General features: G+C 51.0%; 1 protein-coding gene across 1 annotated transcript; it reads left to right on the top strand.

Annotated features, from left to right (window-relative positions):
* Positions 1-12263: 12263 nt before the first annotated feature.
* On the top strand, positions 12264-14592 carry LOC124667702 (protein NRT1/ PTR FAMILY 5.10-like). The gene is made up of 4 exons (XM_047204956.1): positions 12264-12597; positions 12686-12903; positions 12989-13431; positions 13520-14592. Exons 1-4 carry the CDS (start codon positions 12456-12458, stop codon positions 14358-14360), a joined length of 1644 nt encoding a protein of 547 aa, XP_047060912.1. The 5' UTR covers positions 12264-12455; the 3' UTR covers positions 14361-14592.
* Positions 14593-15058: the final 466 nt, after the last annotated feature.

A 15058-nucleotide genomic window follows, 5' to 3' on the forward strand; every position in this document is an offset into this window, starting at 1 on the left:
ATCCTACTATGTTACAGATACACGGGCAAACTAACCCAAACTTGGTATAGAAGGCCGATTCATGTATTTCTTCTATGTATATTCTTCAAGCCCATCTCCAATCGCGGCCCACCTCTGATCCGGTCAAATTCTGGTGATAACACACCCCTGTTCGATAGTGTGGCTCACCCTCCCTACATCACGTGGATCCGCCCTTCCCCTCATCCTCTGGTCCGGCGGCAGTCCACATGTCCCTGCATCGCCCACTTCCTAGCTTACCGCTGCTGACCCTCGATACACGCACTGCCGCTGTGGCCATGGTTCATGTGTTGCCTCTGGATTGGGCATTCGAGCCGCCGCCAGACGGGGCTACCGCCGTCCTCCACAGCGAGATTGAATCTGTTAATTCACGTCCTCTCCGCACGCCAGTGCCAACCACCTCTAGCCCCAAACCTCGCACAAATGAAGACTGAAATAATCGCATATCGACCCCATCAAGCGAACGCCATGGCCATACTGCAGGGGCCGTGAGCTACAGCAGGGGACGGAACTCTCGCAAGGATGTGGTCCACGTGCAGGGGGATCTCGCGTGGCTACACGGTCCAAGCGCATGGGGGATCTCGTGCGGTGCGACAGCCCGAGGGAGTAGCTCATGTCGGGGCCGCCCGGGGGAGGAGCTCGCGCAGGGGGCGGCCGCGCATGGGGACATGCCATGCGCGTTGGAGCTCGTCCAAGATCCCTCACGTTGCTGCCAAGTTGATGCAAATTTTGGTGCTCATGGTGTCACTTTTCTGACCGACCTGACACCTCAGTCGGAGGGACCGGACGAGGTGGCCTGGGCGCTGGAAGCTTCAGGTAGCTATTCCACGAGATCGTTGTACCTCCGACTTTATCACGGGGTGGCGCTAACTCACATTAAGGAGGTGTTGCGTGCGTGTGTCCCTCTAAAAATCAAGGTTTTCCTCTGGCAGCTTATCAGGGAAAGACTGCCAGCTGGTGATCAACTTGTCAAGAGAAATGGGTCGGGCGATGGGAGGTGTTCTCTCTACGGCGATGAGGAGGCTGCGATCACATCTTCTTTACCCACCCTTTAGCTAAGTTCATGTGGGATGGAGTTAGGGAACTCCTATCCAACGACTGGAACCCGGCAAGGGCTAGGGAGTTCATAGCCATTGTCCATGGTCTTTCGGGGCCCCTTAAGAGAGTAGCTTGTTTTACCTTTACGGCTCAGTGCTGGACACTATGGTTAGGAATAAACTAGCTATTAAGGCCGGGTACTCTGATCGCTAACCCGGCTAACTCAATTTTCAAAATGTCTATCTACATGCAGAGCTGAGGGTTCTGGTCAAACAGAGGGACATGGACTTGCTGGACGTGACGCTTGACGAGGTTAGGAGACTCTACGCGAGGACGAAGACTTGCAGGCATCGGGCTTCTGCTTAGGGTGCCCTTGGCTTGTATCTCTTATCTCGGTGCACTTGGCTCAGGGGAGCAAACTGTTGTGGGGTGTATTTGTAATCTACCAGCTTATGTGGTGTTACGTTGGGTTTGTACTATGAATGATGGTTCGCTTGGCATTGGAGCTTTATTTATAAAGCCGGGTCTTAGGCCTTATGTTTAACTTTTCTAACTGATGAAGTAAACATTGGTGCCCTGACAAAGAAAGTTTTTTTTTGTGTCCAATGTCAATATTTTTTGTTCGCGACAAATCAAAGTTTAGCGTCTGATAGGGCAACTTTGGTGCTTAAAAATCAACTTAGGTGCACTAGAGTAAATTTAGTGCTGAAGGCACAACTTCGATGTCGGACGACACAACTTTGGTGCTTGTCGGCACAAAATTGTTGCCTGACGGTGCAACATTGGTATCCGATAGAGCAACTTTGATGTTCGTTAGAGCAACTTTAGGCACCTTTGGTCTCCAACAGAGTAGCTTTGAAGCAACTTTCGTGTCTAATGACGCAACTCTGGTACGTGACAAAGAAAGTTTGGTACTAATAGAGCAACTCCGGTGCCTACCGGTAATTCTTGTGCAAAATTGTGTAGCCGACAGATCGTGAGTATAACTAGACAATTTATTTGCTCTTTTCTTTTGTCCTTATTTTCTACCATCCATTCCCCAACGAGCAATCCATCTCAAAAGAAAATATGAGGGAAGAAAGCTGGCTAATCCCTCCAGGCCCACCCCTTGTGTGCCTCGTGCTATAGCAACTTTAGTGCCTTCCGACGCAACCGCAAATCTCAACATAGCAACTCTAATCCGTGGCAGAGCAACATTGATCATGTTAGAGCAATTTTGATGCCCGGAGCAATTTTGGTGAGCAATAATCAACTTCTACCATTAGATGGGGCAACTTTGGTGGCCGAAAGCATAAATTTGATGCCCAACGGAGCAAATTTGGCGCCGACAATGCAATGCTCTATCGCGGACAAAAGTTGCTTCATTATGCACGAAAGTTGCTCTGTCACGGACAAAAGTGGCTTGTTTATAAAAAAATCGAAACCTATGAAAATATGATCTTGTTTCGAAGATCTCGCCGCAATGATTTCGAAAATGTAAACGGATCGTAATTCCAAGCGCAGTTCAAAAGTTGCACTCGCTCCGTCTAAAAATAGGTGTCTTAACTTTATCTACATACGGATGTATCTCTAACAAAAATGCATCTAAATACATCTGTATCTAGATAAAAGTAAGACATCTAATTTTAGATGGAGGTAGTAGCATTTTGATTTTTCTCAAAAAAATGAATTAATTGACTAACATCACCCTTCTTCGCGCATGTGCAGGAACCGTGGGCAGTCAATTAGTGTACCACGTGGGCTGTTACGTTAGTTTTTATCTTCTTTCCTTTTCTGTCAACGCGGAGAAACAGAATTTCTATTTTCAGTGGTGCGCCCAACTCTGCAATTTGGCGCAGCGGGGCTCCTAGAAAGACCCAAACTTGGAAGGAAACATCCCTAGATGAACCATTTGTTGATTTTAACGAAAACCGCTAGTGAAATGACAATCCCAACGAAGCATGATTTAAAAAAAAAAAAGGATACACCGCACGTGCACACTAATATTTACATTTTTTGTTGGATTTTCTTAAGTATTAGGCGACCCAGATTTTCTTATATCTCAGTTGATCTGATAACCGTTGGATTTTACTTCGTGCAACTACCTAGACGAGAAAAAAAATGTGTAGGCTCAAACTTGCGAAGTGACTACACCTTTATAAAAAAGTGCGACCATGGATTTATATGTATATACATTTTTGATTATTTATGTTAATTGTACTTTCTATTTTTGGTTAGTTATATAGGTTGCAATTTTCGCCAAATCGTAGTTGCACTTTTATCGAAAAAACGCAACCAAGGTTATACAATATTTTTTCTACTTCGTCATCTTGTTACTTTACGATTTGACCTTTTTCTTAAGAAATGAGCAACTCTAATCGGTACTCTATACATCAAGTTGCACTTTCTCTAAAAAAATGTGCAACTCCAACCGATTTTTAAAATGAGTTGTACTTTTTCTTTCACAAAACATGCAACTTGATACGAGTTATGCTTTTATCAAGAAATATGTAACTCAAACCGTTTTTCAAATAAGTAGCACCCTTCTCAAGAAAGTTGCAATGGTTTGAGATATGAGTTCACTTTTCCTCATGAAATCTGCAGCTCCAAACGATTTTTGAAATGGCGTAGTTCTCAATATGGGTTGCACTCCAATGTTTTCTAAACGAGCCGCACTTTTATTTAAAAATGTCCAAACAGTTCTCGGTATGACTTGCATTTTTTCAAAAAATATGCAATTGTAAACCATTTTTGGAGCGAGTCACTCTTCTCATGAAATGTGCAAGTATCAGCATGGTTTCAAATTTAAGATACATTTTTTTTGAGAAACATGCAATTAGCAACTTGTTTTCCAAACAAGTTACACTTTCTTCAATGAACGTGCATGTAATAAGCTGGTTTGATAATAGTTGCACTTGTCTAAAAAAGTAACCCGTGTAGCATTTGTCTCAACTCTCAAGATACGTGTAATTAGCAAGTGCAACCATGGCCTCTACATGTATTTTCATTTTTTGTCTAATTATTTATGTTTTTTTCTTTTCCTTATACACAAAACCTTTTTTACTTAGTTTTGTCACGCTTGCACGACCCATTCAACATGGTGGTTTTTTAGAGCATGTCTTCATACCAATACAAGTTGTTTCTGTCTTTTTGTTTTGCTCACAAGGTCGAATATAAAGGTGTTGACGTCAGAAACCCCCTGGCGGGCAGAGACGGTCAACACGGTAGAGCCGGGAACAACTAGGGCTGCGGCTGGCCCCAGTCCCTCGGAGCGACGGCCCGCAAAGCCTCCTGGTCGCACGCGCCGATGTTTATCACAAGGGCGTGCCACCTGACCTATACCTGGTCAGGAAGGTGTGGATGATGCCTCGCTTAGTTTCCTGCAGGGCACACACGTAAACGTTAAATACTAGCCTCGATCGGCTCTCAGGTTATCCTGTGAATCGGCTCAAAGAGCCGATCCACCCATGATTCGGACGAGGTGTCCGAATATATGGCGGTCCTGCTTGATCAAGGTAAAGCTAATGAGATCTACGACGATCTAGGGTTTTCACCGCATAATCGGATCGTCCTACTTCAGGTTGGGCCTCGCGGCCACGCACGGTGATCGTAAGCCGATCCTAAACAAGGCCTAAAAACCAACACGAGGTTGATCCCGGAACATCCTGCTTAGGGCCAACGAACGACACCCTACGTGCCGCTGGATCCTCCCCCTTTGTAAGGCCTAACTATTGCGGATATTAAACTAATCCTTGTAGAACAAGGAGCAATCGTAACGGATCAAATCTACTAAACTATGATCAAGCGGGGTGCCGCCCTACACCTAAGATAGGTGTAAGGGCGGCTAGACATGCAAGGGTTGCACTACGAAAGCATGTAATATGAAGAACAATGCTAACCCTAACATGTCTAAGATAACTACGTTGCTCGCCATCAAAAAGGCTTCGATACGAGCAACGCATGAACAACGTGGGCAGGCTTGTGCTGCCTAGATCGCAAGATGCGATCTAGGCAGCATGATGCTTACCGGTAGAAACCCTCGAGACGAAGGAGTTGGCGATGCGCCGAGATTTGTTTGTGGTTGAACGTTGGTTGTTGTTTATTCCATAAACCCTAGATACATATTTATAGTCCGAGCGGACTTTCTAATGTGGGGCGTGCACCAAACCGTGCACGAGTAAGATTCTAACTTCTAAACTAAGATGCGATCTTATATGTTACAGATACACGGGCAAACAAGCCCAACTTGGTATAACAGGCCGATTCACGTATTTCCTCTATATACATTCTTCAAGTCCATCTTGATCGCGGCCCACCTCTGACTCGGTCAAATTCTGGTGATAACACATGCCCCCTGGTTTTGGAAATGACATTTCCAAAATCATTACGCTTTCTTTCGTCGGGTCATGTCGTGGCGGAGCTGCAGCTGCCGCAGAATCCCCATCATGATGCCTTGCCCCTTCCACTTCTCCACGTGGCCGCAAAATTTTCCTATTGGGCTACATCTCCTCGGAAGCTGCTGTGGCATTGAATTTCTCTCATATCCCCTTTATTTAACCGTTCTAAACAGCTTGCGTCTCCTTCGTCCTCCTCGCATTAGCACCAAAAATCCTCTGTGCCGCCATGTCTTCTTCCTCTTCCTCCGAGTTTTCCTACGGGTCCGACTCCTCCCGCGAGACGCCGCCAGAAGTTCGTGCCCCGGAAGACTGGGACGAGGAGAGCCATGCCTCCTCCATTTGGTCTGAGGACGACAAATCCTTGACCAGCGGGGATGAAGATCTTCAGTTCCTCGCCGATGGGGAACTGGAGCCAAAAAGCGAGGACGACCGGTTCTCCTGGGACGGCTGCCCCACCTCCGAAGAAGGGGAGAAGAAGACGACGACGACGACGACTCCCTCGAGGGCTACCCGCCGGCGAAGCGCCTCCGCATGTGGTGGGACGACGACGGCGGCGACGACGAAGACGGGGATGAAGCCCCCGTGGAGGGCTACGGGAGTAGCGACGAGGAGCCCATCGGCAGCAGTGCCGATGAGAGTTCTGAGGATGACGATGAGGGCAGTGATGGCCCATAGATTAGGATCTAATAGTATAGGCCTAGCAGTAGTAGATTGGTCAATAGACCCTTCTTTTGTTCTTCCTTCCTTGAGCAATCGGCTCCCCATTGTAAGAAATCCCAATACTAACGAAGAATTCCCTTAGCTTGATTTCGCCGATTTCTTTCATGCTGAGTTTGTCGACTGTTGGCCTAATCCATGCTTAGTGACTGATGGCAACGCATCAGTTTCATGATAATCTGCGAGACAGGCCAATTTAGCCATCCCTCCAGGCTAGCTGGCTCTGCCGATGACGATGGCACAGCCGATCTTAGTAAGCTGGCGACTTGATCTTTGAGCAGGCGACTTTAAAAGAGCCCTGGAACTGCCTTGGATGCTCAAACTGATGACTCTGTAACAGAACACCGCTCTCCAAACCAGTTGTGTCATAGGGCTAGCCGATTCCAACCAAATCGGCTCCCAAGAGCAACGACCTTTAGGGCGAGCTGCCCCCCGAGCCTTAATGAAGGCGAATCAGCCACATGTGCCGACATTAGCCTTAACTCATGACGTAGCCCCAAACAGAGAACCTTCAAGGTGAGCTGCCCTCCGAGCTTCTTCAGTTCTTCCTGCGCCTTGCCAGCTAGATCGGCTCTTTTCCTTTGGTGGATCTTATGCAATCCATCCTTGACCTGATCTGCACGTCCAGGCTGCTCTTGGCATTGTTCTAGAAGAGAGGATCCGAGCCCTTAAACTGATCCGAGCCCTTAAACTACTCCATTGAGGAGTTCTTCCATTAAAATCTCCCTTCGTGCTCCATTGACCCTCTGATCGTAACAGTTACATATCCTTAAGTCGATGTCTGCTGCATCGGCTGTGCTCGAAAATTTTCGAATTTTCAGAATTTTTTTTTTACGGCCGACTTGTGCATCGGCCCCCATACTCCAATACCCATCACCAAAGGATGAGCTATTTCTACTGCATATCCTCGTGTTTTATCCACCTGGGTGCCCCCGAGCCGATTCTGTCAAGAGAATTGATGGTATCGGCTCTGTTGGATAACATGTCGAACCCAGACAAAATGGATGGTGAGGATAATTTTGGCCGATTGCTGGAATCGGCCTCCATGTTGCTTGTTCGGTGAAGGTTTTGTAATGTCCCTTCATAAATTTTTGGGGCCGATCACAAGGATCAGCCTCGCCATGTTTGCTCATTGACGTGTTCTTGCTACTCGTTCAGGCCGGTAGATAAAACCAGCCCAATCTCTGACTTTATCATGTTGGTGCGCTTGTCGTCGCCCACCTTGAGTGCATCATGTGATCGTGGAGCGCTAAGCTTTGTCGGAAGAACGAGCACCATGTTTGTGCCAGCCGATGTTTCATCATCGGCTTTCCTCTGCTTGGGGCGCCACTCCATTTTCCGTGGACGACCCTCTTCATCCAGGGTTCGCTGAACCTTCGCAGCCAGATCAGGCCTTGCCTTCCTCAATGTATGCAAGTATAACCTCTCGGCTTCTTCCGGGCCGCGCAATCGTTGAACCCTGCGTTTCAGGGAACGGCTGAGTCCATCGGGGCACCACCTTGGCCGGTGATACCTGTCTTCTTCTTCTCCCTCGTCTTCGAATCTTCGAGATTTTTCAACCGAGGGACTCAGCCCGTTTGCTCGTGGCGGGAGAGGTCCTAAGCGCTCGAACACGGACACGTTGGCTGCCTCCTTCTTCTTCCGGTTGCATTCCGGGCAATTGCCGATTGTTGGTAATCGGCTCATTCCCGAATCCCAGCGAGTGCTCGAAGAAGGGACAATCCCGATGCCTGTCCTCGTCGTCTTGCTCCCTTGCCTTTTCCTTGGCACAACGCTCGTGCTCCTCCTCATCGCGATTATGTCGACGATGTCTTCTGGCTTCTCTAGCCAGACAATCTCTTTCATCATCATCGCTGGACCGTCGGCGTTGGTCATACTGACTCACATACTTGTTGAGGAGGTGATCAGAGAGAGGTCGCTGATATCTTATGTTTTTCACTTCTCCCTCTGTTACGTAGCGCTTGCCATCTTGGCGGAGCCGATCGCGTGGAGCGGCTTCTTCGTATCCTCGTTATGAGAGCAGCTGCCCTCATCTCCATCCTTGCCGGCGTGGTGTCCAAGATCTACCATATTGATTTGGCACGAGAAATCCGGCCGGCACCCTCCATGGTAAGTATACTCCACCATGTTTACGGCGGGGAAGGGGTGTGTGTCGACCTTCATGGCGTATTGGTTGAAAATCAACCGTCCGTTTTCTATCGCCATTTGGATCTGCTGCCGCCACACCCTGCAGTCGTTGGTGGTGTGGGAGAACGTGTTATGCCATTTGCAGTATGGCTTTCCGTTCAGCTCTTGCACCGTGGGGAACTTGTGGCCTTCGGGTACCTTTATATGCTTCTCCGTGAGTAAGAGATCAAAGATCTGCTCCGTCTTGGTCACGTCGAAGTCGAACCCTTTTGGAGGGCCTTGTGGCTTCACCCATTTGCAGGTCACGGGGCCCGTCGCTCGAGTCCATTCAGCCACTCGCTATCTCCCGATCTCCCGCAGCACCTTCATCCTCGTCCGCCTCAACCGGGGTCACCGCACGCTTGAATTTGTCCCGGTAAACATCCGGGTGGCGCTGTTCATATGCCGACAGCTTCGCACCATGTGCGCCAACGAAGGGTAGTCCGCTTGGGAGGCCACGTCCTTGATTGATGATGAGAGACCCACCACCGCCAACTCGATCGCTTCTTTTTCACTTATATGAGCCGAAAAGCATCGGTTCCTAATGGTCCTGAAGCGCTGGACGTATTCTGACACTGTTTCCCCGCGCTTCTGTCGTACTTGCGCTAGATCGGCAATGCCAACATCGGAAGCTTCTGAGTGATACTGCTCATGGAACTGCTCTTCCAACTGCTTCCAAGTCTGGATGGAGTTCGGTGGTAGCGATGTGTACCACCCGAAAGCCGATCCTGTGAGGGACTCGTGCGAAGAACCTCACGCGCAACTCGTCTGACGCTGAGATCGTGCCCAGCTGTGCCAAATATCGGCTCACATGCTCGATGGAGCTGGACCCATCCGATCCACTAAACTTCGTGAAGTCCGGGAGCCGATATTTGGGTGGCAGCGGGATCAGTTCGTAGCTGTTGGGGTACGGCTTGGTGTAGCCGAACGCCTTCCTTTTCGGCATCATACCGAACCGATCTTTCGAATTGCACAAATCTGATCCGCTGTGATGGCTGAAGGTGTCGAACCCCGAAGATTCGCCGGGGTGGCATACTTAACCAGCCATGCTTGCTTTTCCGGTTCTAAGCCAAGCTGCAGGAGCTGGGCTTTGGAGGTTTGTCGGGGTGGCGTACTTAGCCAGCCACGATTGCTTCTCGGGATCGGCTCTCGACGTTCCTCCTGCCGTTCCAGAGGCCGCTGTTATTGCAGCCTGGTTCGAGAGTGCCCAGGCGTTGCAGTCCGGTACGTATGTGCACGCGTATCCGTGCGGGATCTCCTTGGGTGCCTCAGGTAGGACTTGGTAGTCACTAGGATCACCACCCATCTTGTAGACGACATACGCCGATGAGTTCGGCAGTTCCGGTGCTGCCCAAGCGAACGGCTGGGGCTGGAGCGGCATCTCTCCCTTGAAAGTCCCCAGAGCTGGTCCCGATGGAGAATACCGGTGGCTCATGATTTCCTGGACGACGCGCAGAGCGACACGCTCCAAAGTGTTCACCAGGCTCTCAGAGTGTTGGTGCAGCGAATGAGCCACCATGTAGTTGATCTCCTGCCGTAGCGACCTGGTGCGTTCTTCTGACGGGGCGGACAGATCCACTCCATCGAGTGCGTCTTCAGGTGTGAAGCCCTTCCACCTGACGCCATGGGAGCGGGTTCGGTGGAAGGAGCCGATGAGTTCGGCTTCAAGGTTTGCCTTGATCTCGTCATGTTTCTTCTTGAGCTCATCAGGCAGATCCTCGTACGTGACCGGAGTGTCTTCCGCCATCTCGGATGTAGATGTCGATGTTGTGGATGTCGAAGGCGGTCCCACCGGGCGTGCCGAGAATGTGTTGACGTCGGAAACCCCCGGCGGGCGGAGACGGTCAACACGGTAGAGCCGGGAACAACTAGGGCTGCGGCTGGCCCCGGTCCCTCGGAGCGACGGCCCGCAAAGCCTCCCGGTCGCACGCGCCGATGTTTATCACAAGGGCGTGCCACCCGACCTATACCTGGTCGGGAAGGTGTGGATGATGCCTCGCTTAGTTTCCTGCAGGGGCACACACGTAAACGTTAAATACGAGCCTCGATCGGCTCTCGGGTTATCCCGTGAATCGGCTCAAAGAGCCGATCCACCCATGATTCAGACGAGGTGTCCGAATATATGGCGGTCCTGCTTGATCAAGGTAAAGCTAATGAGATCTACGACGATCTAGGGTTTTCACCGCATAATCGGATCGTCCTACTCCAGATTGGGCCTCGCGGCCACGCACGGTGATCGTAAGCCGATCCTAAACAAGGCCTAAAAACCAACACGAGGTTGATCCCCGGAACATCCTGCTTAGGGCCAACGAACGACACCCTACGTGCCGCTGGATCCTCCCCCCCTTTGTAAGGCCTAACTATTGCAGATATTAAACTAATCCTTGTAGAACAAGGAGCAATCGTAACGGATCAAATCTACTAAACTATGATCAAGCGGGGTGCCGCCCCTACACCTAAGATAGGTGTAAGGGCGGCTAGACATGCAAGGGTTGCACTACGAAAGCATGTAATATGAAGAACAATGCTAACCCTAACATGTCTAAGATAACTACGTTGCTCGCCATCAAAAAGGCTTCAGTATGAGCAACGCATGAACAACGTGGGCAGGCTTGTGCTGCCTAGATCGCAAGATGCGATCTAGGCAGCATGATGCTTACCGGTAGAAACCCTCGAGACGAAGGAGTTGGCGATGCGCCGAGATTTGTTTGTGGTTGAACGTTGGTTTTTGTTTATTCCATAAACCCTAGATACATATTTATAGTCCAGGGGACTTTCTAATGTGGGGCGTGCACCAAACCGTGCACGAGTAAGATTCTAACTTCTAAACTAAGATGCGATCTAATATGTTACAGATACACGGGCAAACAAGCCCAACTTGGTATAACAGGCCGATTCACGTATTTCCTCTATATACATTCTTCAAGTCCATCTTGATCGCGGCCCACCTCTGACTCGGTCAAATTCTGGTGATAACAAAAGGTTGTCATGTTCGTACATATGTTGCTTACACGATCCAATATAGTGACCGTTCGATTCTTACTTCACGTGAGATATTATCCAAGACCATCGAGTGAGACTCTAGGGAATCTCAGTCGACCAAGGTACAAAGACCTCCTTATTTTTTCGCACCACACAGAGGACCCGACATACGAGATATCATCGTCGGCTAATACCATGTCCAAACTACTAAACTCCAAAATGCGCCGCGGTCATTTTGCCCCTCGCGGTCATTTTGACGTCCGCCTGGCGACGGAAACAGACCCCCGCGGACAATTTGGACGTCCGAAATGCGTCGCGCCCGGAGATGCCCTAAGACTGTAGGAAATATCGGTCGACTGAAGTAAAGACACACCCTTATTTTTTTGGCACCACATAGACGACCCGACATACGGGATATCGTGGTCGGCTGATACCATGTCCAAACTACTAAACTCCAAGCCAAATAATGTGTATTTCGTAATTTATGAAATATTTGCGGCCTAGATAAGTACGTAGAGTATAAAATAGGGACCTCAAGCTACTGCTGTCATTTTCCTCTAGCCTGTAAAATAGACGCGGAGATTGATACCGGTACAAATTGAGGCGTGGTGGAGTATAACATTCCCGGGAGAGCCCATACCGTGATCCGATTGCCAATAGTCTCCTGTCCGCTGCTTTTCCAAAAGCTCCCAGGAAGTCAGAATTGCACGCCTAGCCTAGTTACCATCGGTTTGGAATCGAGGAAGCGGAAGGTGCGTGCGGTGCACTGTCGACGTACCGATCCCCTTTTCGAGCTGGGTAAATCTCAGCCGTCCATCTGGTGATCAAACAGGAACCGGCTGTGCGTGCCCATGCGCACTCGCGCGTGCAGGCAAGAGTTTCGGGCTTTCGGCGCCCGTGGCGTTCGCACGCTCGCTCGTGCGCAGGGTGGGCGCCCACGAGCGCGCCTGCGTCGCGTCAAAGAAGGCAAGACATAAAATCGATAGTTCAAATTTGGTTCAAAAATCTCGAGAGAAAGGAGTTAGTACCTTTGAGCAAATCGGATCATAAATGCTGTTCATCGATTTGGGCACTGTTCGCGATCAGCTGCCGCACGCAACGCCTGTCGCCGTCTCGATCGATTCCGCCTACATATAGCCGTAAGCTGACAGACAGACCATGCCTCACCGGAGCCTGCTTGACTCCCCCCACTTCGAGGCCGCTGCCATGGGGGACACCGTCGCTGGCGCCGCCAACTACCGCGGCCTGCCCGCCTCCCGTGCCGCCACCGGCGGCTGGAAATCTTCGATCTTCGTCATGGGTACGCGCGCCCATCTCTTGTGCTATCATGGTGACCGGCGGAATCGATTCTTGCACGCGACTGATACGTTGGTTTGTTTTACACGCAGCAATGGAGATTGCGGAGAGGTTCGCGTACAAGGGCGTTGCGGCGAACCTGATCACGTACCTGACGGGGCCGCTGGGGCAGCCGATGGCGAGTGCGGCGGCGTCCATCGACGCGTGGAAGGGCGTCTCGCAGATGCTGCCGCTGCCGGTGGCCTGCATCGCCGACGCCTGGCTCGGGCGCTACCGGGCCATCATACTCGCCTCCATCATCTTCGTCCTGGTCAGTCACAATTCCCGTCGTCAGAGTCAAGGAGATGTAGTCGTATTGATCTTGAACTCTGAAATTCTCCTTCCGTGCACTCCAGAGCATGGGCACACTGTCGCTCTCGTCGGCGTTCCACATCTTCCGGTCCGGCGGGCACGTGGCCGTCTTCTACGTGGCGCTGTACCTGGTGGCGCTGGGCGAGGGTGCGCACAAGCCGTGCGCTCAGGCCTTCGCGGCGGACCAGTTCGACGAGAAGGACCCCAAGGAGAACGTGGCGCGGAGCTCATTCTTCAACTGGTGGTACTTCGGCATGTGCGCCGGCACCGCCGTCACCACCATGGTCTCCAGCTACGTCCAGGACAACGTCGGCTGGGGCCTCGGTTTCGGCATCCCCTGCATCGTCATCGCCGTTTCCCTGGCCCTCTTCCTCATCGGCACTCCGACGTACCGCTACTATACCACCAAGGAGCCCAGCCCCGTCGCCCGCGTCGGCAAGGCCTTCTTGGTGCTCATCAAGAGCTGGAGATCAAAGCACCGGACCAAGTATGTACCGATCGACGGAATCCAGTTCTTCAACTCTGCAACTGTTACTGTACCGTTTGTGCAGCCTCTGATATGACTGTTCTTGCAGCCCGGCGGGCGGCAAAGTGGAGGGCAAGGAGAACTCCGAGGACCTCGTCGAGGAGGTGAAGAGCGTCTTCCGCCTGCTCCCGATCTGGGCGTCCTGCATTATCTACGCCATCATCTTCTCCCAGACGTCCACCTTCTTCACCAAGCAGGCCGCGACCATGGACCGGCGGATCGGGCCGAAATTCAAGGTGCCGCCCGCGGCGCTGCAGACCTTCATCAGCGTCAGCATCGTGGTCTTCATCCCGGTCTACGACCGCCTCTTCGTTCCGCTGGCCCGGCGATACACTGGGCGGCCCACGGGCATCACCATGCTGCAGAGGGTGGGCGCCGGGCTGTGCCTCTCCCTCGTCGCCGTCGTGCTCTCCGCCCTCGTGGAGATGAAGCGGCTCCAGGTGGCGAGGGACGCCGGCCTGGTGAACTCCCCCAAGGCGCAGCTTCCGATGACGCTGTGGTGGATGGTGCCGCAGTACGTCCTCATCGGCGTCTCCGACGTCTTCGCCATGATCGGCCTGCAGGAGTTCTTCTACGACCAGGTGCCCGACGCGGTGCGCAGCCTCGGCCTCGCGCTCTTCCTCAGCATCTTCGGCGTCGGCCACCTCCTCAGCAGCTTCCTCATCTCTGTCATCGACAGGGCCACGGCCAAGCGCGGGGCCAGCTGGTTCTCCAATAACTTGAACCGCGCGCACCTCGACTACTTCTACTGGCTGCTCGCCGGACTGTGCGTCCTGGAGCTGCTCGCCTTCTTCTTCTTCTCGCGGGCTTATGTCTACAAGAAAAAGGGCGGCGATGGTGAGGGCAATGGTGATTACAGGGGAGGTGATGCGGATGCTGCATTGGTGTAGCTCGTAATTCTGGATGTTACGTGTAGGTAGTCAGTGCAAAATTTTCAGATTGTTGTTGTCTGTAAAAAAACGAACAATCTTGGCATATCGTGCGCAGCATTATAGCAGGCGGTCTGTGCGTGCTACACCGTCATTCTGGGGATGAACCCCTGTAAAAAAGATGAACACAGCCCAACAAATAGCGAGCAATTTATATTTTGATCACAAGGAGGAAAATAAACTATCTTTATCACTTTGTGATGTCTTAACAAAGTTGATTAGAGATTTTTCTGGTGGGGAGCTGAGAAAGGGAAGAGAAAGTTGCACTAGATTAGTTGGGATATTCTTGTCTCATCTAAACCCCAAGACGGTATGGAGTTTAGGGACATGCGTGTTTTAAGAGTAATGCTACACATATGCGCAGATTCTCTATGGATCGCACCTACTGACTGATGTGGCAAGCAGGCGGTGAATCGGGCTGAGCAATTTCCGGAACCACCCACAGGATTACACCAACTGTATTCAGCCACGTCTGTCCGTAACTTTAGTCCGTAATCACTTGTCCGTAGGTGTGGGATTATCGTGTTTTTAGTCAAGCATGATTAGCACACCAAGCATGCAGATTGATACAAAGGTCGGATAGCTTATGTGCGCGAGTTCAATGTGCCAAATAGTACCCCCAAGGTAATTTGGTTGACATGGTGTTTATGGGAAACCCT

The sequence above is a fragment of the Lolium rigidum genome, chromosome 6 (assembly GCF_022539505.1).
Source record: "Lolium rigidum isolate FL_2022 chromosome 6, APGP_CSIRO_Lrig_0.1, whole genome shotgun sequence".
Classification (NCBI taxonomy): Eukaryota; Viridiplantae; Streptophyta; class Magnoliopsida; order Poales; family Poaceae; genus Lolium; species Lolium rigidum.